The sequence below is a fragment of the Podarcis tiliguerta genome, assembly GCF_965153285.1.
Source record: "Podarcis tiliguerta genome assembly, chromosome: 17".
Taxonomy (NCBI): Eukaryota; Metazoa; Chordata; class Lepidosauria; order Squamata; family Lacertidae; genus Podarcis; species Podarcis tiliguerta.
Window position 1 is genome coordinate 17,486,420 of NC_139550.1, and position 26,766 is coordinate 17,513,185.

At 39.4% G+C, this 26,766-nt stretch overlaps 1 protein-coding gene and 1 long non-coding RNA gene across 4 annotated transcripts in view; one reads left to right on the forward strand and one right to left on the reverse strand.

Moving 5' to 3' along the window:
* Positions 1 to 7,358: 7,358 nt before the first annotated feature.
* On the reverse strand, positions 7,359 to 8,900 carry LOC310668060. Its single transcript, XR_014506590.1, has 3 exons — positions 8,774 to 8,900; positions 8,049 to 8,081; positions 7,359 to 7,449 (listed from the first exon to the last, which is right to left on the reverse strand). It is a non-coding gene; the product is annotated as an uncharacterized lncRNA (long non-coding RNA).
* Positions 8,901 to 8,915: 15 nt separating this feature from the next.
* Positions 8,916 to 26,766, forward strand: part of NFIB (nuclear factor I B) — a 300,457-nt gene continuing 282,606 nt past the window's right edge. For all 3 annotated transcript variants that reach the window (XM_083420048.1, XM_083420049.1, XM_083420038.1), the window contains exon 1: positions 8,916 to 9,026. In XM_083420048.1, the coding sequence (XP_083276174.1) occupies positions 8,931 to 9,026 (96 nt within the window). In that variant the 5' untranslated portion in view covers positions 8,916 to 8,930. The remainder of the gene's footprint in view (positions 9,027 to 26,766) is intronic.

Genomic DNA, 26,766 nt, shown 5'->3' on the forward strand with positions numbered 1-26,766 from the left:
AGTCGCACTGCCTTATTATGCCAGTAAATGCTGCCACAGGAGAGTAAAACCTCAGTAAGTTTTGAAACCACTGCTCAGAACTTCAGCAGAGCACTGGAGAATAAATAGCCTTCCTGACGAGCCCAAGTAGAGGAAATCGGTAGTTTTCACCAAACTTGGAAAGAAATCTATGCTATGCCTGTTAAAAAATGTCAGCATCAATTTCCATCACTTTTTCACTTGCTGCAGTTGGATTTGGCTCAGCTTGAAATTTGACACAAGTCGGGGACCTCATCAGGTAGTTGATGCCAAGTTCCAAGTTACTAGCTCGACAGGTGCACCATATTACCAAAGTCTGCCCCTGACTTCAGCCAAAGCATCTGACAAAATCAGCTTTTTGTTTCCAACCTTAATAGTCACCCTCTACATTTCATAATTCTTCGCCCACTCATAGCCAGACTGGTGGGAAACATAGAATCAGAAATAATTTTAAAGTAATGTTTTAAGGATATATTTAAAACATATTTAAGAATACTCTTTGCTTTGGTTTTATGCTCACAATGAAACAGGACATATTAAAAAAAAATCCAGGATATAAGATGATGAGAAATATACCCTACAATTCATTTACTATTCTTATTATTATCATTGAGTCTTGAACAATGAAACTTATATCACAGGTACATATTTTCCTTAGATACAGAACTTTTATTCAAATGTTAATGTTTTAGATAGATTTTAATGTGTGTGTGTGTGTGTGTGTGTGTGTGTGTGTATTGGGAAGCCCTGTTCTGAGTATGATTGTGTTTTTAACTGAACATTAAACTTGTAACATCTTTTCCACATTAGAACCCAAGCCCCCTTTCTCGCATTATGAATAACTTCCTCTTTCCTTTATTCAGCTTTCCCTAAATCCTCTGAAATACCTCCTATTGGAACTAAAGAAAACAGGCTTGCTCGCCAAAAAAAACTGTATTCCAGGTTTTTATTGCAGCCTAATTTAGTTACTGAAATACAACTACCCTCCAAACATCTTGCCCTTGGGCGTTCTTATTCGCCAAGATCAAAGTCTTCTTGATGCTGGCATGACTGACAACTGGTTTTGTCAAAGACCTGAGGTGGTCATTATTTTATTGTTTTATGACAGTTGGGAGGATTTTTAATTAGTGTAAATTTCTGCCTTTGTTATGTTCTACTAAATAAATATTTTTGATGCATGGCTGTTATTTGACAAGACAGTTGACCATGTCGGGGTTTTTTTGTATGAGCTCCATGGTCAAGCCTACTTGCAAATCCTGCTAGAAATAATACGTTAATTTCCATTTACAATGTCTTTACGGAAATGACATTTCAGTAAGTAGGATGGTCTGGCATTTCCTCTCCATGTTATGATGGCCTGTGTTGCTGTGTTGGCGGAGGGAGATCGTTAAAATGCTGAACTTTTGCTGGGCTAGAGAAAAGGCCTTTCTGTATTACTTGACGGTAACTTTGAAAAAACTACATAATTGTCAACTTGTATTCAGAACACTAAAAACAAAAAGTAGAACAAAGCAGCATTGATTAGGTTCCCTCTACCCTTCCTTACTATATTCAGTGGGAAATGAGTCCATATAGGATGGGGAGGGGAGAATCGTCCTCAGCAGTAAACATTAGTCTTTGGCAGCAAAAAGGCAATGGAATCAGACTGTAAAAGCCAAACAAAAAAACCAAGCCAATCAATACCAATCATTGAAAAACAAAAGTAATACATACATCCCACTCCCTAATCTAAAATGCAAAGGTTAACGGATAACCTTTTGCCAGAGATTGCCAGCGGTTGTAAACTAGGCTTATTCTTATTCCTATAAACATTAAGTGCACACCAAATATAAATAAAATCATTACATTCCAGTTGTCTATTTATAGGCCAGACATGCTTGGTAAGTTTCTCCATAAGAGCAGTGGGCCAATTTTGTTGACGCCTCACTGCCACCCATAGAACTGTAATAACTGTTAAGTAATTGCGCTAATCAATTAAAAGATTGTCTTTTGAAATATTTTTCGGGCATCGTATAATCACTGCAAGTGGTAGGTTTCAGTCTGATGATATTTCTTCCAGTTGAGTTGTGAAGCCAGAAGGCTGATTTTACTACATATCATATGTATAGTATGTATTGTGCCATAGAACTTTCTCCTCTCCTCTGCTCTGCATGTCCCTGTGTATTCTGAGGGCACACAGGAAAAGGAGAGGAAAGAGATTGCATGAGTGAAATTCTGTGTGAGCAGAAATGAATACAACCCGAAGTATTTTCTGAAATAAATGGAAATCCTTAAAAAACCCCTCAAAATGTGACTTTGTGAAGATGTGTGTGTCATCTTCATGGATGCTTAAGAGGTTGCTGATAAACGGCCTTCAGAACCCATCCACCAGATTAGTATACATTTCCGGTAAACAGGGGACAAGTTATCTATTAGAATATTGCTGCAAGGTGACATTATTATTATTATTATTATTATTATTATTATTATTATTATTTATACCCCGCCCATTTGGATGGGTTTCCCCAGCCACTCTGGGCAACTCCCAGCAGAATAATAATAATAATAGCGATAAAACATCAAATATTAAAAACTTCCCTAAACAGGGCTGCCTTCAGATGTCTTCTAAAAGTCAAATAGTTATTTATTTCCCTGACATCTGATGGGAGGGTGGCCCACAGGGCGGGTGCCACTACTGAGAAGGCCCTCTGCCTGGTTCCCTGTAACCTCACTTCATTCAATGAGAAGGCCCTTGGAGCTGGGCCTCAGTGTCCTGGCTGAACGATAGGGGTGGAGACGTTCCTTCAGGTATACTAGGCCGAGGCCGTCTAGGGCTTTAAAGGTCAGCACCAACATTTTGAATTGTGCCCGGAAACATACTGGGAGCCGATGTAGGTCTTTCAGGACTGGTGTTATATGGTCTCAGCGGCCACTCCCAGTCACCAGTCTAGCTGCCACATTCTATCTTCATTCATTAGAAAATTAGCTTCAGTACTTTAGAGCTTCAAAGCAATTGATTGGCTTGATTTCTATACTGCTTAATATACTAAAAATATTTCTAAGTAGGGTACAAAAAACCAAAGCAGCAAGAGACAACCACGTCCTCCCTCTCAGGCACTGGGTTCTAACCCAGGGTCCAAACTCAGCTCACCCGCAAACATATCACAATGAGAAGAGTTCCTGGGGACAGTGAACATCATCCTCGTCTCTCACTCTAGACTTGCTTTTTCTGCGGAAATGACCGGCAGAATCCGAGACCAGGGAGAAGAGCTGGTGGAGGAAGATTGGAAGAAATTTAAAGACTATCTACAGAAATATTATAAAATTAATGAATGTTAGAATGATGTTGGATTGAGGTTAAAGGGTTATTAGTAATAATGTGGTGAAGGAATATGGAAAAATGGATTGTCAAAAGAGGAAAAACTAAAGGTATAATATACTAAGATAAAGATAAGGATAAGGTAGAGGGAAGGGATTTGCTGATTAAATAATTGAACTGGAAAACAGAGAGGGGAGGCGTGGGGAAGTCCGGGAAACAAGCAAATGCAAGAAATATTATGAAAATTGAATTGTTTTTATTTGTTTTTACTTTTTTGTATTTTTCTTTTTCTTTTTTTATGTGAAAATCTTAATAAAAATATTATTTAAAAAAATTGACTTGCTTTTTCTGTCCAGGCCCAAGGTGGATGGTGCTTCCTCAGGCTGACTACAGCTGGGTTATATTCAGTTGTATTTTCCCTACCTAGTTCCAGGTGTAGCAGGTCTGTTGAGTTTCCCAGGGGGTCCAGAGGAAGGGGAAAGTGGGAGAGGATACAAGCAGCAATTTGCCAGGAAGGTAGTTTGCTTACTATGGAGCAAGCTGCTTGTTCTTTTATTGCTTTCAAAAAGGAGCAAACGTCCCAAGGAAAATGTTTGGACCTTGCAACTTCAGTCTTTAAGCTTGGTATGTTAGAAAACTTACTATCTTCACTCTCTGCTTCAAAGGGGATCTGGAAAGGTAGGAAAGAAAATGTAACTTGGTTCTAATTATATTGTAACATGCTCCATACTTCCTTGAGTTCTGTTTTCTTTGGATGTTGGATGTCAAAGCACTGAAAACTAAAGGTATCTTTGTAACAGCAAATACAAACATTTACTAATTTATAAATATTATTTACCCCTTGGTAACAAATTGGGAGAAAATAGGCAACTAAAATTGCTGGTTTTGCCTCCAACCTCCAAGCAACTATTTGGACCTTCATTCCAGTTCAGATAAATTCCAGCTTTAAAATCTCCCAACTGTCTCTCGTTCTCTAACTTCAAAGTGAAAAATGGGTCTCAAACTGCTGATCACACACTTGCTCTCGCCTTCCAAAGGCTGGGAAGAGATTCCTTGCTCTCATGAAAATATTGTCCAAGAATACAAGACAGGGTTCTGTCTTGGGCCCGGTCTTATTCAACATCTTTATCAATGACTTGGATGATGGACTCAAGGGCATCCTGATCAAATTTGCAGATGACACCAAACTGGGAGGGGTGGATAACACCCCAGAGGACAGGATCACACTTCAAAACGACCTTGACAGATTAGAGAACTGGGCCAAAACAAACAAGATGAATTTTAACAGGGAGAAATGTAAAGTATTGCAATACATGTGAAAAGGATCTAGGAGTCTTGGTTGACCACAAACCTGACATGAGCCAACAGTGTGACACGGCAGCTAAAAAAGCCAATGCAATTCTGGGCTGCATCAATAGGAGTATAGCATCTAGATCAAGGGAAGTAATAGTGCCACTGTATTCTGCTCTGGTCAGACCTCACCTGGAGTACTGTGTCCAGTTCTGGGCACCACAGTTCAAGAAGGACACTGACAAACTGGAACGTGTCCAGAGGAGGGCAACCAAAATGGTCAAAGGCCTGGAAACGATGCCTTATGAGGAACGGCTAAGGGAGCTGGGCATGTTTAGCTTGGAGAAGAGGAGGTTAAGGGGTGATATGATAGCGATGTTCAAATATATAAAAGGATGTCACATAGAGGAGGGAGAAAGGTTGTTTTCTGCTGCTCCAGAGAAGCGGACACGGAGCAATGGATCCAAACTACAAGAAAGAAGATTCCACCTAAACATTAGGAAGAACTTCCTGACAGTAAGAGCTGTTCAACAGTGGAATTTGCTGCCAAGGAGTGTGGTGGAGTCTCCTTCTTTGGAGGTCTTTAAGCAGAGGCTTGACAACCATATGTCAGGAGTGCTCTGATGGTGTTTCCTGCTTGGCAGGGGGTTGGACTCGATGGCCCTTGTGGTCTCTTCCAACTCTATGATTCTATTCTATGATTCTATGAATATTGCAGGTTTGTTTTGGATGTTTGCCCTACTGTGTCTGGTGGGGCTTGTCTTCAGAAAACTTCAGGTGTGCCTAGGATTCCACCTGAAATTCGCTTTGTTAAATCCCTAGTCGCTCACCAGCTGGCCATTAAGAATAACTAAGAAAGCCAAGTTCACATCGTTTTTGAATATTCTTGCACAGAACAGTACCTTCAGCAAAGGAAACATAGGCAACCTTGTAACTTAAGTAACATATTTAAATCACAAAAAAGCGAATAGCACCTAGTGACAAATTAGGGATGGCTTAAGGGCTCTGATCTACATGATGCTGGTTTGAGACTCATAGAAAAGTAGAGTTGGAAGATTGAACAGTGGCATTTTACAACAAAGTATAAGATACAGTATAAAGTATACAGTACATTTTGGATAAAATTGCGAGAGCACTGATTAAAAACTCAGCACTGGTAATGCAGTGAGGGCAGCCCTGGTCATCTAACCACCTCTGCTCAATTGCTTTGATTTACACATACAGAAAACCCACACAAGTGAGACTTAACTGGCTTTTGAAAACCTCTGTAATGACCTCTCCTGAAAACTGTACAACCAAGGTTTCCATGATGTGGGAATCAGGTGAGTGGAGAGGCTTGCTTATTAGTTCAGCTTTGGCTGCACCTATGTTCCTATTAGGTGAACCAGTTTGGAGAACTCCCTACTATAGTTCTTCACAGGTTAAAGCAGGCTTCCTCAACCTCGGCCCTCCAGATGTTTTGAGACTACAGTTCCTATCATCACTGATCACTGGTCCTGCTAGCTAGGGATCATGGGAGTTGTAGGCCAAAAACATCTGGAGGGCCGAGGTTGAGGAAGCCTGGGTTAAAGAAATATTGTCTGGCATGATGAAGGCAGGAATCAAGTGTTGCTTTTTACCATCAGTTTACTTTTACTACCACATTACTTGCATGGTGAGTTCTTGATAGGGAGAGACTAAATGCACTGTGGTCTTTACCAGTTGATAGTCAGCTGTTTCCTGGCAGATAGCTGTCAAGGGGAATTTCGTTCTTCTTTATTCACTGCTTCCGCTTGTGATTTCAGGTAAACTGTCAGGTTGCTTCAGATAAAATTCAGGTCAACATATTGGATTTTTGTCAGTGTGTTCTAAAATAGGCAAAATGAGTGGAATCTGTTTAGAAATGTTTTCAACAGATTTAGCACAAATTCAGTTAGACTTTTGTATCTTGTGGCATTTATCATCTTTATTGCTAATTTTGCATATTAGGAATTTCTATTGGGACTTTCCCTGAAATGTGTACTTATTTTAATAAAGCTTTTCTCCCTATCCTGAATAATGCTAAAATGTTTACACCATTTAAGTTCTAATGCAGTGTAACAGTGGATTTGCAAGAATTTAAGAAATGACATATTTTAAAGATGAGAAAACCCTTGATCATGTATAACTGTTACTTTATTGTTGTTGTTGTTGCTATTTATTATTTAAAAAACACCAGTTGGGGCCTTTAAATGGAATAGTAGCTCAAAATGTCAGAAGGATGGCACTACAAATAAGATATTTATTTTAAAGAGGGAAATTGAAAAAACATTCTCCTTGAAGGCCGGAAAATGATGGGAAAAAATTATTTGTCAACCGGACATGCTAAAATCCTTACATAGATTGAAAAATCAGATTAACAGCAGCTTGCAAAAGGTATCCATGCAGGCATCAGTAGTGTCAAAAGTGTGTGAAAATTGCAATAATAGTTCCTACTGATATCCTTCATACATAAAGTGATATTCTATATTCTTGTGATTCTTTAATATAAAATATTGCACACGTGAATTTTCAACACTTAATCAAGGAAAGAGGGTTTTTTGTTTGTTTGTTTTTGTTTGTTTGTTTGTTTGTTAACATAGCTTTGAACATGGCATTAGGAGATTTGGGATCTTTAGGTTTCATATGGCCCATGCTGAAACAAACATGATCTGTGCCATAAAATTCTTCATATTTTTCTTGTGAACAGTAAGTCTGAAGTACAGCACAACAGAAATATGTATTCTACCTTTCGTCTTTTCTTCCAAGAATTCACTTTTCAAGTCTCTCTTCCATTTCATTGAACCTTTCTTTTCCTGGATGTTTCCAGCACAATGTGATCTTTCCTGTAATGCAACTAACAAATTCTTTAATGGAAAGAAGATATAAATCAAGGCTGTAATAATAAATCAAGGCTGCAAAAATATATACCAAAATTCTGTGCCAGTAAATGTGTATATATTTGCATATTTTTCTAACTGTCCTGTTTCAGTTAGTTATGGGAATAGGCAAGGAAGTGAAGCCCTGTCACACAAAGTGTGGATCAGCTGATTGCCTTTGTTGAAAGTTAACAGTTTAAGTTGTTTTAAAAATCTTTGTAGTTTACAATTGGAAGAAAAGTGGCACATGCTCTTTAACAGAAATAAAGATAACTTTTTCAGTGAATGCAAAGAGTGCTGCACAGATGATGAAAAGTAAGTGTTTTTTTTAATAGAAAGAGTGTTGAGGCTCATGTCTGTCTTGGAAATGACATTTTGTGCCTTCTAATATCATGGGATTATGGGTTAATCAGTGGTAATCAACACATGTTCAGAAGCACTGTGCTTGACTTCATTTGCTGCTATTGAAAACAGTGAAGCGCTTCTGAGCTCAGATTAAGCCCTGGAAATTGCCCCGGGCTGGGAGATGATATAAATGTATAAAGGGCCAAACAAAGCAAACAAACCTTTCCCTGGGCATATCTTTCATCGGACAGGACCTGTTTGGAATGAAGACAATGCAGCTTCATTATGAGCAGTTCAGGAGCTCTCGAGGAGGGAATGTGCAAGAACTCTTCACAGGCTGCCAGTGCCCTGCCCCTTCCCTAACTTGAAGTGTTGACTGCACCTCCTATCTTTATGCAGATTTATTTCATCCCAGCCTCCTGGTCTCTTGTTTAAACATGGGTCGCAAAGAGTTAAAACTGTTTCCATATGTCTAGCATGTTAATAGGGTTTGTAGCCTTTGGCAACTTCATCTGCAGCTACTACCTATGTCCCCCCACCCTCTGTGTGTGTGTGTGTGTGTGTGTGAGAGAGAGAGAGAGAGAGAGAGAGAGAGAGAGAGAGAGAGAGAGAGACTGGATATACATACACATTTGAACTGTGCTCTGATTGTGTGAATGAAACCATTATGTCTTTGTCGGGGAGATATTAATTCTCAGCAGTTATAGCTCCCCCCCCCCTCAATTTCTTTTGGTCTCAAAGCTAGGCTTGGAGCATGTCAAACAATATACAACAGAAAAAGAATGCAAATAAACTTTAGCCTACATTGCCCAGCAAAGCATTTAGCCGCCCACTTGAAAAATACTTAAGTCTTGTACACATGATACACGAGGAATGTTCGCTCGTTTCACCGATCCCTTCAGACACACACACACACACACACACCCTAACACGCAAGCAACAAAACCTGATCCTTGTCTTTATATCTGTGAGGTTGGAGTTCTTGCGAATAAAGGAGCTTTTCCCATGATGCAGTGTGATAAGGATTGGCCTACATGTAGCCCTGCAAGCCACTGCTGATGTTTTCTTGATTAGGTATCTTATCTTCCATTGAGTTGCATCAGATGAAGGTTGCTGACAGCGTAATGGCAGGGAAGGCGTCGGACAGCTCCATAAAATGGCAGCTATGTTATGACATGTCAGCTAGGACTTGGTGGATGGTAAGTTGGCGTGATAACATTTTTTTTTCCTTCCCGAAAGATTTTTTTTTTCCTCCCTTCTCTTTTTGAACTCCTCCTTCATTGTTGCAATGCACGTGTTTATAAAGTTCACATCCAGGCGCAGAAACTTCCAACTGCAAGTTGCACTGCGTCTGCGGAGCCCTGAAGCATCATAGCATGTTAGATAAGGTTTCTCTTCTATTGTGGTTGGGGTCACAGGCAGCCTTTTTAGAAATACAGCGGGAGCAGGAGGAAGGGTTTAACCCCCGTTCCTTTTCTTTAAAGAAACTAAACAACAACAACAAAAATCCCCACAAAATGTCAATTTTACTTTGTGCCCAGGCTGGCTGGGTGTGAGAATGTAAACCTAGAAGCAGTGACGGTGGGGAAAGAAAGCAACAATGTCATCATGTTCTTGACTAATTGTTCTTGAGTTGGTCCTAAAACAGAGCAATCTGCCTATTTATTCTGTTTCTTTCTGAATAATTCTTTGGAAAGTGCATTGTATCACGTTGCGAGCTGCTTCCTAATCAGTATGCAATTGTCCCCCCCACACTTCCCTTAATTTCCTCCTCCCTTTCAATGAATACAGTAACTAGAGCAACTACTGATTAATATGCCGCTTGGCATAATTAAATTTAGTTAATGAAGCTATGCATATTAAGTCCAATTCTTCTTTGTTTGGGCGAGCATGGCTTTAAAAAAAAAAATCATATTTGTACAGCTGCAACCGAAGGAAGGAAACAAAACAAAAAGAGAAGGGAGAACTCAGGGAGAGACAACTTTTAAAATGTTACTGAGAGGAACCGCTTGAAAGTTTCTCTGAACAAAATACTGGGGACCAGCAACGGAGCACTTTGGGAAAGAAAAGCTTTTCTCTTCACCAGCGTTTTCATGAAATTTTATTCATATGCTCATTTTGTTGTCTAGACAATAGCCCCTTGTATGAAATAAGCATGCTATGAATGAAGACCTTCTGCTGGCAAAACCTTTCATTATGAATATTAATTTCATTCCTGAGTTGCTTTGTCCGTCCGTGTATTTTTTTACTCCTTTCATTCCCTCCTTGATTGCCTTTGCTTGTTTGTCTGGATAATTATTATGCTTACTGCATGGGCTGTTTTTTCACAATTAGTACAGTGCAGAGACAATAGACACTTTATTCATGGCCGGTGGGTATGAGGAGCGCCAATGGACAGCACGTCCCAGAGTCTGGACAGAAGGCAGCTCTCTGATTCTTAGTGCTTTCCTGCACCAAACCACTTTCCAAGGACTTTATGCTTGTTTTATTTATTTTTCCTCCCCCCCAAAAAGGTGATTCTTGCCATGTGTCTTCTGAGGAGGTTACATACTCAGGGAGTATTTTCATCTAAAGGATGTTTGCTGCACGTTGTTGTTTTGTTTTTTGTTTTGCTGTGAATTTTTCACAGAGGGAAGGGAACTATTTCGACTTGTTGAGCCCTTGTACGCTGAGTGATCACGTCAATTTAGTTGCACAAAAGAAAGGGAGTCAGTGATTAAAAAGTGGTTTTTGTGAGTCTATGTTTTTTAATTTGGCATTAGTACTTGGTGGTAACAGATTGCTGTTGTACGCTTTAATCAGAATTTGGTGCACGGTGCGTGTGTTCGCTCGTTATTTAAATGAGCCATTAAAGTAGCGCAACACTGTGCAGAGGATGGTATTATAAAATGTATGTTGTGACAGGTTTAATTAAATTACTGCATGTTCACAGATTTTATTGAAAAAGTAATATGCCTATGTTTTAAGAAAGGTTTCTTTAAGGACAGCTTTCCAGTAAGCTGGCATTGTTAAAAGAAAATCAATACTTTCACTCATGAGTATTTTATTAGTGTAATCTTTAAAATACAGATAATTAATATAACTGTGCTTCCTTTAGTTTGTTATGCGAGGATATTGTAAAAAAAAAAAGTGGTATTGTAGGCTCAAGGCTTCTCTTCTTATCAGATATGTACATTTAAGTAATAAACTTTAAATGAGTTTCTTCTCTTCATGTATGAGGTTTATGTGTTAACTACTGAATCAGTGATGAAACTTTTGTAAATGCACCATCTTCCGTAAGAGCAATTGCTCACGTCGAAAAGTTTAGGTATGTAATGTTCATGCAATGACTTATCAGGGTTATAAATAAACTGCACTGTATTTTCAGAGAATGCTTGAAATGTAGTGTTTTCCTGTGTGGCTTAGATTATTATCTTGTGGGAAATGAATAATTCTATGTTGGCTGCTTGGGAGGAAGTCTCATTGAAACGTTTTTGATTTATATTATTAGGGTGCAGTTTAAAGCTGTGATTGTAGGCAAATTTATTTGTTCCATTTGAAGCATTCGCTTCCAAGTGAATGTGTTTAAAACAGACTTCCAGAGGGAGATTTTCTATTTGTTTACACTGATGTCATCCCATTGAATTCCATGGCACCATGCTTTAAATGTCTTTTAAGAAGTTACTTACATTTTTGAAGGGTCCATCAGTGAATATGGACTCTGATGTTAAAGCGTATCACAGCCACATACATGTTTGCGTATCTTTTGATATTTCGTATGCTTAAATTTTTCATTCTTTTTAGCTTCTCTCTGTTCATTTCAGGCTCCCTTCCTATACATGTTTAGCTGGGGTTTATTTCCGAGTAGATAAGGTAGATAAGAATTGTCGCTTTAAAGATAAAATTTACAGGATCGCTACAATGTTTACAACATCATTGCAATGTTTACAATTGTTTTTTCCTCCTTGTAAGCATTTCTGAGATGAAGAGTTTAGAAAAATATGTATGTTTTCTTCTATTAAAATATTGTTCATTTTTGAATAATGCAAATTGTAAGACTTGTGGTAAAGTCTAAAAAAGTGAGCACAAAAAAAGGGACTTTAAATAATCTTTAAAAGTACCTGTACTTTTAAGTAGATATTGAGGGAAATAATTTATTAAACCCTGGGCCACTACTTAATAATCAGATAGATTTCTAATCCTGTTGCAAAAATATTATATTTATGATCTGCATTCATCTAATGCTTTTATTCAGTTTGGTCTTAAATTGAAGAAAATATTTGAATGGTGTTTATTATGAACAGATTTTTTTCGTACTTATGGTAATTTAGTTTATATAAGGAGGGAAGCTTAGGCACATTTGGGGTTTCAAGTTCAATATTTGCAAATTGGCTTGTGTAAAAAGTATGTCTTATTAATATTAAAAACTAGGTTATAATCAAAGTTAAGGTTCTGAAGCTGTAGTAAAGTATGGACAGTAATCTCTGAAATGCTGTACCGCCTAATTTTCATTTAGTAAGCAAATGTTTTGAAAGAAATTGTGCCCATATTGGTCTTTCAGGCTTTAGTTATCAAAAATATAATGTAATCATACGCTGTGTTGTGTTAATGCAACTTGTCATATGCTACATTCAACTTAATGAAATAAAGGAGAGTGCCTAAATATTTTGCCCAGATTAACTTTGATTTTTGCTTTCATGGAAATGCTAATAGCAGGAGTTCCGGCAGGCCACTTGTCTTGCAATATATCTCCACAGATTTCAACCGTTTGCTTGCTTTATTTTCAGAGCACCACAAGTCCAGCATTCACTGTGCTAACGAAACTTTTGTTTTCAATAGACTTGCGACATAATTGATTTAAAAGCAAATGGATATATAATGCTGAAGATACCATCAAGGAGGTTCTCCTGTAAATGTAGAGGTTAGAAGGGGTAAACTATAGCAGTATTTGTGAGTTGCTCGTTAGCATCCCAAACATATCATATAATTTCCAAAAGAGGCATTTGTTTCTGTATAATAGAACTATTTCTACTTTTGTGTATCTGCCTTGATCAGAACACTTGTTCCTGTTATAAACCACCGTTAAGTAAATGAATTGGGTTTGGCATTTCAGATGCAGCGAATGCTTTTGTTTATTGAGGTTTATGATTCTTCTTCATTAACAACTGTACTTGGTTGCTTTGTAATCAGATTAGGGCAGCAATCCTGTACACACCAACGAGAGAGGAAGTACTTTGAACTCAGTGCGACTTACCTCCAAGTCAACCTGTGTTAGGCCGTAATACAACACCAACCAAAGGGGGTCTCCTTACATAGGAAAGTATATGTCTGTATGTACCTGTGGCATTCACAGATGTTCTTTAGACTTGGTTCTTGCAGACAGGTGGAATATCATAAATCAACTTTCATCCTTTCTGATGCAGGGCTACCTCTTGTTTTTAAGGTAATTCAGGAACTGCAGTCCTATGTCTCCTTCGTATTCCTTGCTTCGTTAAGGAAATGGAATGTAGAAACTTTGTTGCTACATTTGTCCAATTCCAACATAAAAACATGGACATGGCGGCTTCCGTGTTCGTTATGATTTTTAAATGTATGGGAACAATCCTCCCACAGTTAAGCATTTTTGTGCTGGATCATGTTTGATAGTGCTCGGAAGGAGGAAAAGGTTATCTTCATAATTGGGTTTGTTTCAGTCTGCCCTTAGTCTACCAACATTGATGATACTTCTTGCTACAAATGTAAAAAATGGACTTTTTCCCAGTTTACTAATCTCTTCAGTTAGCATATAGTATCTATTGGACAATACTGTCTGTTCCGAGTTTATACTGTCTTTTAAAAGTCTGCATATAGGTCTAAATTTTGCATAATGTTCAACACAATTCATATGTTTTCAATTTGCTGATGAAAAATGGAAAACGAATGGCAAGTGCTATGGTGAAAACTTATAATGCCTATCTTGTAACACCTTCTGAATGTGAGATACTTACTTAAAAGTCTTGAAAACCCAGAAGAAAGTTGGTGCAGATTTTTAAAATAATGTCAGTATTGCCATATCATTGTTTAACTAGCATTATATATACAAATGAAGGACTATTCACACTGTTTCAGTAATTCAATCACTATGGTCTTGATTTCACACCTTTTGAATTGATTTCTCAGATAAAAACTTCACATAGAGTTCACATTTAATAATACAGCATTGCATTTGTTCACAGCACTGAAGCAGTCCTCCATTCAGTAGTACGTCTTATACAAACAAACAATCAAATCATAACTTAATATACAATTGAGCTCTGCACTTGGAAATATCCTAACAGCTCCTTTAGAATGTTTCCTTGGGCAACCCAATCCTATCTCCTGCTTTAATTGCAACCAAAGCTTGTACCGTAGCAGCTAAAACAGGATCCTGCTCCAAGTTCACAGCTGCACACCTTGCCCTCCTTATCTTTAAACTGTTAGATCCTGTTACACCTTTATATATGGCAACAGCTCTGGAGCAATGTTGAAATACTTTATTGTCACTTGTACAACTTGTATACAGTGAGATTACACATGCACTCAGCTCTCTTAGTCTTAATTCCCCTCGTTTACTGACGCACACCCACCAAACCCAAAAGTCAGTTGCCCTGTTGTTATCTTTTCATTCAGCAGCCTAACAGCTCACGGATAGAAGCTGTTCTTTACCCTGTTGGTGCGGCTAATCATGCTTCTATATCTTCTGCCTGAGGGCAGGAGATCAAGAAAGTGCCAGCCAGGGTGTGAATCATCTCTGAGAATTTTCCTCACTCTCCTGAGGCAACATTTTTCCGCTATTTCATCTAGCGGATTCACGGGACAGCTCATGATATCTTGTGCTGTATTCACCACCCTCTGTAGGCACTTCCTATCAGTTGATGTCAAACCAGCGTACCACACAGTGATGCAGTATGAAAGGACACTTTCAGTTGTTGAACGGTAGAAGGATATCATCAAATGTTGATTGACATCGTTCTTCGGCAATACTCTGAGATGAAGTCTCTGTTGGGCTTTCTTTCTTTGGGCTCTGTTCTGGAGCCCTTTTGAGTGTGGGGCAACTGTGAAGGTGGCCCTAGCTTCAGAAGATGTTGTGTCGCTTTGCCATGGAAGGGGATGTAAGTCACATTGAGTTACTTGGTAAGAAAAACAACTAACAAATGCAAGAAATAATAATAATAATGACAATTTCCCAATGTGCTGATTCAGTGGTGTTGATGGATATGCTGAACATATCCCAACATAGGGATGGAAGGATGTACCAGCACAGATTTGGGCTGATGGGCCTGATCCTGAACCATGCTACTTCTCCTTCAGTAGCGCATAAGGTTTGGCTGCAGATGCACCCTGCACCCTGTACAGCTTGCATACCAGAGGTTATGCTATGAAAAAAGTGACAGAGAAAGGATACATTGCCATGTAAGCTAGTAGGTTAGGAGTTACAAGCTGGCTGTGCCAAAAAATGTTTGGAGGTAAGTTTACCTTGGTGACATTTTTTAATGAGAAGCTCCTACCACTATATAGTTGCATGTCAAATGTCCCTCATGGTTCTCTAGAGCAATATTCTTTCAGTTGCAAGTGAAAGCTGGAAAACCTTTAAAGAACTGCTAGACAGTGGCATCTTGCCATTTACTTCAGTTGTATTACATAGTCTGGCAACAGTCCAGTGTACTCTTGTGTGTTTTTCACATCCTATTGTTATCAAAGGGCCGAAGTGCAGTGCAGAGAAATTGCCTTCCTTGTCCTTTTTTGTTTTGTTTTTTGCTTTCAGGAACTAGGCAAAAGTCTTGATTGAATTAATTTTAATAGGCTCTGTTTCTTAAAGTTTTCACTTCTCCAGAATGACCACAATCCAAAGGGCTACCTGCACACATTTTTGCTCCCCTTTCTTTTGATAGCTCAATGATGCCTGAAAAATCACTTTTGAAGGTTTGGGGAGATATCCCCCCAGAGCCACGTCTGAGTGGGGGGTGGGAATGCAGCTGGGGGGAAATTGGGGCTCATTCCCCATGTTTGTGGAAACCGCATTATTTCTTGACGTGGCCAGAAGCCTCAGCAACCACAACACCAATCTACAGGGTTTGAGGATGGAACGATGTAATATGATCAATAACAAACACCAATTTTATGTTTCCATACGTATTAAGAGACACTGGTGGTACTGTGGTTTAAACCACTGAGCTGCTTGGACTTGCTGATCGGAAGGTCGGCGGTTCGAGGCCTGGCGACGGGGTGAGCTCCCGTTGTTCGGTCCCAGCTCCTGCCAACCTAGCAGTTCAAAAGCACACCAGTGCAAGTAGATAAATCGGTACTGCTCCAGAGGGAAGGTAAACGGCGTTTCTGTGTGCTGCTCCGGCTTCACCAGAAGCGGCTTAGTCATGCTGGCCACAAGACCCAGAAAAACTGTCTGTGGAAGCGGACGAATGCCGGCTCCCTCGGCCTGTAAAGCGAGATGAGTGCCGCAACCCCAGAGTTGTTCGTGACTGGACTTAACTGTCAGGGGTCCCTTTACCTTTACCATATGTAGTAAGAACAATTGAACCTGACATTGCAAAGCTGCCTTAATTTTTTCAGTACATTTGGCTGAAATGCAATAATGCAGCAATTTGGAAGCTAACCACCACCCCTGATATTGGTGGACTCCAACTTCTATCAGCCCCTTCCAGCACCGCCAACACTCAGAGATGTTGTGGTTTATAGTCCAACAGAACAGAGATAGCCGCACATCCCCCAACCTTGCAATAACATGACGAAAGCTATGTTTTTCTCTTTCATTTTGGTGGACTCTTGCTAGGTAAACAACCAGATTGTATTGTTCTCTCTCTCCCCCCCCCACACACATTTAGTACAGCTTCATGACCTTGCCAGGTATGCCTGAAGTTACCAATATATGAAATTCTCTGATCAATGGTGCCTTTGTGTCTAAATCTAGTCTGCCTTGACCTCTCTCCATGCTGCTCAACTTTCTTTAGTATTCAGCCAATGACAGGGAGTCGCTTTGCTTGTTTTGTGTTTTAAAAGTTCTAAACAGTTGGGGTGCTAGATTTAATTTGACTGCAACTAATCTCTGCTGATGCATATACATAAACATAGTCAACGTCTATGAAGACCTTCCTCAGATAGGTACAGTTTGGAAGATGACACGAGATCTCTGTGCAAGGATTTAATAACTAGTCTGGGCTTGTTTTTTCATTTTCTCAACATCAAAGTAAGCAAAATTCCAAGATATGGACCAGGATCGAAAGAATGGCGTAGCTACCTTTGCATGCCCAATGAAACTCTGAACTTCCGTTTATGTAGCATCTACTCTCTGTGCATAGCTGTCAACGTTTCCCTTTTTTAAAGGGAAATTCCCTTATTCCAAATAGGTTTCCTCAGAAGAAAAGGGAAAAGTTGACATCTATGTCTCTGTGCTGCATGGCAAATGTCTTTTGAAATGTGAGGGGTTTTCAATAGGAGCTTGCAATGCGGCATGAGGGACTTGCTATTTAAGTGGGGTGTGTGAAAGCTGTTTGGGCTTGGCAAAAGTAGCACCGATTCACAAAAGTGCATGGAGAAAGGCCGCTGTGAGTGGGATTGTAGAACTGTGGAACTGGCATCTGTTTTCATTATTCTTACTGCATGTATTCCAGGATCTGAAATCATATTTCTGTAGGCATAGCCCCAGCCTGTTGAATTAGTGTATTGAGATACACTGATCCATTGAAACGTCTGCTTCAATCTTTTGTTTTAATGTTCTATATCCATTTCAGTTAGGGCTGGGTTTAATGCTCTGGGCCTTGTATGTTGATTTAGCCATACTTTTTCTTCTTCTCAGCTAGCATTGATTTCCAGGGCCAGTAATGAAAGTTCTTGGGTCTCTCCCCCCACCACTGCCACACCAATTCTACTGTCCTGAAACTTTCAGGGAGAGTCCTCTTTGGTCCTCGGATCAAGCTGCCAACATTTTTTTCTCGTGTGAACATGGCCATTGCTCCCCTTCATGGTGTTTCATTTGCAGGAAATCTTAGGGAATGTAGCACAGCGGAATGAAGACTCTCACATTTCAAGTCCCCTAACTATACCATGGAAGAAGAAACTATTGGGCTAAGGCTTTACCATCTAGCTTACACAGTATAATAAGTAGTTCAGAAAGTAGCCATTAGAAAAATTTACATCTAACTCTTTTGGGACATGTTGCTAACAGCCATGGTGGAATTATTTATTGTTGCAGTGATGGCTTAAATAAAATAAGCACAGTGTAATGATCTTTGGGCATATAAAGCATGTTTTTAAAAGCCACAGGTTTACATATTAACTTTATCCAATGAACTGAATTATACATGTTAAAGGGTGCATATGTGAATAATGATGGCATGTGTTAGTTTTTAGTGACTAGAAGCCAAATTGGAATTCATTTATTCCATTGATCTTTGGAGTCCAAAATACAGATGTGAGATAGGCCTTTTGCTGGCTGGCATATAAACAAAGCAGTACAGTACAGTAATATATTATTATTACTGTGCTTTCATAAGTAAGCTAGGCTAGCAAGACTTTTAGTTTGTACAGTCTTAAATGCTACATACAATAAGTAGAACAGGAATTCTTTTTAATGTGCTTGCCTTAATAGAACAGATACTCTCTTTGATTTTTCATTCTTTTCATCTGTTGTTTTATGCTTTGCAGATTGGGTTTTTAAACCAGGGGTCATAATGATAATAAAATTATACAAATAAATAAACCAGGTCTTCTCTTGTTATTTGTACATCACAAAAATAGCACAATAAATTTGCAGTAATAATCTACAACATATGATTCATTATTAGTAGTCAATGTACAAGTTCTTGATTCATGGAGTGGTTTAAATAAAAACAATAACGATAGCAAAGAGGAAACGGGATAGAGCAGAGTTAACAGATAACATTCAACTGAGCACAGTTGAAATGTCTTATCAGAAGCGCTTTGCAGCTTCTGAGAGATCTGGTCACGTTAGGCACTTCATACAACACACTTAGATCTAGTGAAAAGTGTTTTATGCAATTGCTTTTTAATGAGCAAGTTCACAGAGGAATACTAGGCAGATATCAAAATTCCATAAATGAAGGGAAGAATTTGTCATTTTTTATTTTTATTTTGGCATACTTTTCAGAGTAATGAAGCTTTCAGAATGTTGCATTTGGGGTGGTTGAGTTTGATGCCTGCTGTTGCTGAATTCCATATGAATATTTTCATTAACTTTAAAGCATATCAGCATGGAAGCATGTTCTGGTCCTCATTTGATGCTATGGCACAAAACTGGAAGTGTAACTAACAGTATCTGGGCAGGGAAAGGCATAACTTGCTATTAGAATGTTACTAAAAGAGAACCAACATGTGAAAATTAGAAGATAGCTTGAATTGTGAGAAAGCAGCGAGTGTCTTTCTTCCCTGGTCACGAAAAATTAAAATTACAAGAAGCAGAATATATAAATTATGATTCCTGATAGCCTACTAAGTCCTCAAATTAAATCAGACTGATTTGTTGTATTCCTGAGCTTGCTACCGCTGAAGTTGCCTTTTGAAAAGTCACAAACTATTTAGCTTGTTCTCCTGTTTGCTTCCCTGTGCTAAAATCTGCCTCGTGGTTTATTAAATTCCTCCACAGGTGGGACTTCTGCTCCTTTGCAGCACTTCAGATATTCGGCACTTTAAAAAAAGAAAAGATTTGATACATTTCTGAATAGGAGCTGCCACATTAAAATAAAAAGTGTTCTAAAGTTTCGCTTCTTTGTTTTGCTGTCCTTGTTCAACATGTGCTGTGAGATTTATCAGCCTTTAACTGTTCTGTAGTCTGCGGATTGATTTGCATTTAACTTTTTTACTTATATCTCACAAACAGAGTGTCTGGATGTACAATGACAAAAAGACTGGGAAGGACGGAGGGCTTTCTTTCCCTATCAGCGTCCTACATTTTACTAGCAGTAATGAGCTGTCACAGTGTGAGTTCTGCAGATGAGATTAGCGCATGGAAGAATGAGTAGACCTGTACACAGGAAAAATAATTAAATCAAGCAGAAAATAACAACAGGCATGTTACTGGTGTTCAATATGAAACCAGGCAGGATTGAATCAGGCTGTTGAACAGTAAATGGATAGTGCAAAAAAAGAAAAAGGAAAAAGGCCACACATGTGTTCAGAAGTATTTGTGTTAAATTCTAAAAAGTGTTTACTATTTGTTTAATACTTACTGAGATGACCAAGGGTTCTGCATATGTAAACTGCACATAATTTCTGTAGGACGGAGGAAGAGTTTGCATTTTATCCAGTGCTGCGTTCTGCAAGCTCCTTGCTAAAAGGGCTTTTAGGTGTAAGTTAGACATCCCCATGTATAATGTTTATTAGTGACATTCCTTCTCTGACAAATGGCAGGAATTCGCAAGTGCACAGGTGTAACGGCCAACAGGTAGGTATGTAATCTGTTCCTGTGTAATAAGAGGAGAAGAGTGATTGGTTCCTTCCTTAAAATATTCACTACTATATTCTCTGTGTTCCACAGAGCAGTTGAAGGGAGAAATTCAAGATTTAGCAGTGGCCCTCAGAGTGATGATTGCTTTGTAATGGAACAAATTCAATTACATGAAATATTAGACTCTTCTCTCGCTGCCTTAGCACTCTTCAATCTATTTAGAGAAGTCAGGGGAAAAAAGAAGCCTATTAACAGATGCCTGGCTGCCTCGGCACAGAGAGGAAAACCATAATTTGTATGTAATCCCTAATGCAAACAGTTGTTCATTAAGAAACAAAACTAATGTAATCTTGATTATTTGCTTGGATTTATACTCTATCATGTTGTTTTGTACAGCTGGCAGGCTAATGTAATTTTACTAAGAAACCCAAAGCAATCTGGTACTCAGACAACACCATGCAGATTTAGGTAAATTCTGGACCCAGATTAGCATAATACTAACTAATCACGAATATCATTTGCATTAATTAGAGTATTGAGACAAGATTTTTTTTTTTTTTAATGGAAGAAAATTGAAAGAAAGATTAAGGACAAGAGCTTATGAGCCCAGTTTTTCTGGATGCAAGCATCCAACAGATGATTTATTCCATAATGCCTAATATTTTAATGTTTAAGTATTAATTAAAGTATTGGGGAAAGATTGTTTCTAATTGGAAGGAAACTGAAAGAGAGATTAAGGGCAAAGATTATGAACTGCTTTTGCTTAAGGCAAGTGTGTAGCAGATGATTTCTCCTATAATGACAAAGAGCTTAAAATGTGTAAAAGATAGGGTGACTAATACACTAAGGAGTTTAGACAATGTAAAGGTTTTCTTAAGTGTACATTTTTCTCAACATACAATTTCCTATGCTTAAGGAAATAGCCACAAAGTTAACTTGAATCAATCTCCCCCCCCCCAAGGTGATTAGGTGATTACTAGGTATAACTCATCCCTCATTATAAAACATTATAAATCATTAAGGTTGTAAAATTACCAATATAACAAAACAGCATAATAGGCAAAATTACACTTCATGTTAACTAACGCAAACTCATTTGCTGGTCCCCTAATGTTTGCGCCAACATAGCAAACACTTGAGGGGTAAAGTAATGACTTGCATGAGTTGAAATAGCTATCAGATCAAATATACCACTGGCTGAAGTTTCATATAATCTCAGATGTAATATTTTCCCATTCTGGCAGTTCAGACATTTAGCAGCAAATCGGTACAGCCTGTGCAGGCATTAGCAAAATAGTCCTTAACTGTAGTCCCAAATGTCTGATTCAGTCTTCTCATGGTTAACTGTTGCCTGGAACAACTAAAGTGAAACAAGGAACGATACATAGCTTGACACTGATGACCCTCTGTTCTTGGCAGTGGAGGCAATAAGATGGCACACCAGATTTTTCCGTATAAGGAGAACCATAAACCTTGGGAAAATATACATATATTTTTATAAGAGACATAGAACTCCTATAGCAGAGTTATCAGAAGCTGGTAGCAATGTGCTAGCAATTGTGACCCAGTCAAGGCACCCAGTTGAAAGAAGATGTTCCTAGAGGAAGAGGCCAATTTTTCCTTGGCAATATCCCATCTAGCACCATCTGCTGAAGAGTGTGTAATTGTTTCTGGTGAGAAATACTTTCTGCTTCTTATTACAATACACCAGACCTTGTTGCAGGAACAAAATCCAGAGCAAACTGCATGAACTGGAGTTCTCGTATGCATTGGTTGGCAGAGTGGTCTCAAAAACACATACCAAGCCAAGGGAAGGAGTGGATTAAGTAGGTCAGAGGATCAGACTAGCACGAAAAATTCATCAAGCACTTCCAGTGTCAGAGAGGCGTGGACTTCTAATGCAAAGCCTTTGTAGTTTTCACAGGTGCCTTGCTGAACAGCCCAGAAGGCTCTTTGCCTGCTTCCCTGTAACTTTACTTCTTGCAGTGAGGAACTCAGAGCTGGACCTCAGTGTCCAGACTGGACAATAGGGATGAAGAGGCTCCTTCAGGTATACAGGGCCAAGGCCATTTGGGGCTTTAAAGGTCAGCACCAACACTTTGAATTGTGCTCGGAAACATACTGGGAGCCAATGTAGGTCTTTCAGGACCGGTGTTATATGGTTCCAGCGGCCACTCACAGTTTTCCTGCTGCATTCTGGATGAGTTGTAAGTTTCTGAGTAACCTTTAAAAGTAGCCCTACCTAGAGTGCATTGCATTAGTCCAAGCAGGAGATAACCTGCTGGAGAGACAGTGTGCAGGCAGAGAGGGTCTCAGCCAGTGTACCAGATGAAGCTGGTAAACAGCTGCCCAGATACAGAATTAAGTTGCGCCTCAATGGACAGCAGTGAGTCCAAAATGGCCCCAAGGCTGTACACCTGTTCCCTTGTGGTACAGTTATGCCATTCAGGACCAGGGAGTCACCCACACCTGCCCACCTGCCCCAGAAACAGTGCTTCTGTCTTGTCAGGATTTGACCTCAATCCATCAACTGCCATCCATCCTCCAACCACTTCCAGACACACAGGACCTTCATTGCCTTCGCTGGTTCTGATTTAAACGAGAGGTAGAGCTGTGTATCATCTGCATACTGATGAACACCCAGCCCAACCCCCCTGATGGTCTCTCCCAGTGGCTTCATATAGATGCTTGAAATGATGGGGGAGAGGACAAAGCCCTGAGGCACCCCACAAGTGAGCAGCTATGGGTCTGAACACCGTCACCAGTTTCTGGACATAGCCCAGGAGGAAGGAGCAGAACCACTGCGCAACAATGCCCCCAACTCCTCTAGATGGGCCAGAAGGATACCATGGTTGATGGTATCAAAAGTCCCTGAAAGATCTGGCAGAACCAAGAAACAGCTTCCACTGTCAGTTGGTGGTAGAGTTACAGTTTTAACTGAGGAGGGGATCACTCATTGAACCTTCCCAGGTCTTTTGTGAACATATGAAATGTAGTTTAAAACAGAAAACATTTTCTTCTTTAGAAAAGCACTGGTGGGGTGTCGATCTGCTAAAGAGTAAGAACTGGTCCTGAAACAAACAAAAACTCGGTTCAGAGGCAAGAGGACATGGGAAAGGAGAGATAAGGAAAGCTATCTAGCTAAAGTTTAAGCAGAGGAAAGAAAGAAGGCTGAACACCCACAGTTCATTGCAGGGGACAGTGTCTCAAAAAGATGTGTGCCAGCTTTCTGAAAGTGCTCCAAAGAGCTGAATGAAATAGGGATATGGCCTGCACTTATTTTATTAAGCATACGACCTTGCCCTGAATCTGAAAGGACTGGAAAAGGAGGAGTGAGGAGCAAATTCTCCTGACACTTACACAACAAATCATACAGGTGGAGAGTTTCCCGGAGTAGCCTGAGTCATGCCGATTGAAGACTTACCCACGTTTTCTCATGTTCCACTGCTCCCCCCCCCCCCGAGGAAAACCACTCCTTAGCACTCAATCAGGGCAAACGGCAATTCTGGCTTCCCCCCCAGTGCCGGATTTATACATAAGCTAAACAAGCTATAGCTTAGGGCCCCACTCTCATGGGCCCCTCAAAAAAATTTAAAGAAAAAAATGGATGTATATTTCCAAAATATAAGATAAAAAAAACAAAGAAAATAAAACCAAAATACAGCAACAGTGTTGTTGTGTAGACTCCTATGATGTAAGTAATGTGCCCTGCCTGCTAGCCTGCTCCCTAAAATATCACTGGTTTGCTCATTTCTATATATAGGGTACCTACATTCTGCATGGACTGGTTGCATGGCAAAATGTGCAAATGGCTTTAGATACCTATTAGGTCCATAAGTTACCATATAGCATATATTCAACACCAAAAAACAGCGACAATTTGTTGTTGACAAAGGACATCAAACCTAAAGCCGGCCCTGCTTCCCCCGGATTGCCATTTCTTCTGATCCATCACTAAAGAGGGGGATTTTCCTTGGAAAGAAACTGGGCAAGGGGAAAAACCACTCAAGCCCATGCCTAGAAAACATGGGTCAAGCAGAAGCATGGATGAACCCTTTGTGACAAGTCACAGAACCAGACCTCAGCTGTAAGACCAGCTCTGCTCTTCTCTAGTTTTAGAACCAATGGCTTCAAGTTACAAGGAAGGAGATTCCGACTAAACATCAGAAAGAACTTTCTGACAGTAAAAGCTTTTTGGCAATGTAACGCTCTCCCTCGGGATGGAGGTTTTGGAGGTTTTAAAGCAGAGGTTGAACAGCCATTTGTCATGGATGCTATATTTGATTTCCTGCACTGCAGAGAAGAAGAGGAGGAGGAGGAGTTTGGATTTGATATCCCGCTTTATCACTATCCTAAGGAGCCTCAAAGCAGCTAACAATCTCCTTTCCCTTCCTCCCCCACAACATACACTCTGTGAGGTGAGTGGGGCTGAGAGACTTCAAAGAAGTGTGACTAGCCCAAGGTCACCCAGCAGCTGAATGTGGAGGAGCGGAGACGCGAACCCGGTTCACCAGATTACGAGTCTACAGCTCTTAACCACTACACCATGCTGGCTTTCCTCCTGGAGAGAGTTATACTCAATGACCCCCAGGGTCCCTTCCAGCTATACAATTCTATAATTCTTTGTAGCATGAAACTTTGTAGCCCTAGCTCAAATTCAAGTCAGAGTAGATGAGAAAAAGCCAGAGCACACCTAGAGCATATTCCTGGTTTGTCCTTTGACGTTTCAGGCACTTGATGCCATATGGTGACAGTTGATGGACAGGTAGCCAGGTTGGCCCACCCGCCTGTCAAAACTGGCTTGAAGAGTGTGGACCAGGTCCAGTTCCCTACCCCTGGTGTAGGGACATGAATTGTCATCTCTGTTAAACAAGTACAGTAATACTTTAGCAATGTTGGCGAATATAAGCACGACACATATATTGGATTTCTAGAAATGTACATTAAAGAAAAGAAATTTCTGGGCCCTTCACAGAAATAAACATCTTAATATTCAATATGACAGCTATTTTAGAAATTCTCAGCTGCCAGTAATTCAAAATCCCAATGGCATGTTGCATCATACTATGCAGAAACTTTTATTCCTCAAATACTGATCTTTCTGCAGAGAAAGCACTTTTTAAAATAAGCCCAGAGAAGTTACTTCTCTAATTAATATGAAACATGAACTAGCATCAGGCAAGCGGAGTGATAACTTGCAGAGACAATGGTACTTCCTCTCCAATTCCAACTCATGCGCAGGTCAGTAGTATTAATGTAATGGAACAGCTTGTTTTACTCTGGAACATTTTCTCAGTACTCTGAAATGCCTCTTCATACTTCTAAAATACAAAGATTTAATTTCATCTTTAAAATGTGTGGGCCCCTACAGCTGTACCAAATGAAGACAGATTTTGACAGCAGGTTAAATCTTCTGTGTTCAAGTAAGCTGTAGAGTTGGTAGTCATGGTACGACTGTGGAAACCACAAGTTCTAATTTTAAAATGACACTTTGTGGAAGGCATTGTGTGTTCTAATAAGAGGACTTAGTAATAAGAGGACCTGTTGGGCAAGAAGTATATTTTTTAACCTAGCACGCCCTCCATCCCACCCCAGAAATATTTGCTGGAGATTGCCTTTGTAGCCTTTAGACAACCTATCTTGTTTATTGGATACTTAAGTCTGAGTTTGGCTAGAGTGTTATTTACTCCAGAGTGGACAAGCAGTAATTGTTCAAAGTACATGAAGCATTTGTTTCTTTTCTTTTTAACTTAATTGCCGTTGACCTAGTATATTCTGAAATAAACTATTATATTCTGAAATGTACTGTAATGTTATGGTAAACTGTCCTGTAACTGTATTAAAGATAGTCCAGAACTATTTCTAAAATCTGAGGCTTGTTCAGCTATGGAAACAAACTCAATAATGACTAATTCAACCATGGGAATGAGTACATATGGGAACATATGGATTCTGTTAGGGCACTTTAGATACAGATCCTGTTGAAAAGAAGCTTAATTAGATGATTTTTGACATCTCGTTCAATACTTTTTATAGATTTTGAGCAAAAAAGTTGAGTAAGGCGTCTTTCACTTGAATAGGCCTGGATTAAGAATACATATAAAATTTGCTTATGGGCTTAACTTGGGGAGTTTTCTTTCTCGATTCTCCAAGATATTGACTACTTTCTTGGTCTTATCCCTAATTCAAAAAGGAGGTTATAAGGCCTGTTTACTTCTCTGCACCTTTGAAAAGGATTAGAAGCTCTCAATCCTTTGATTATTTCTAAGGGAATGACTAACAGTATGTTTAATTTTCTCGCAGTCATTATTTTACAATAAAATGTCAGTAAATTTTATTTTGTCCTCACTTATTCCCTGTTTTAGGCAAAAGCCTATATTGTTGTGTGTCGAGGTCCCCAGGGCCACCCCAAATAGCTCACACATCACACAGAAAATTTGTTTAAGGTTTTTGGCATAATTTTTGGGCACAACTTTATTAAAATACAAACATGTGAGTGGTTGCTTAAGCATTGGTTGCGACTA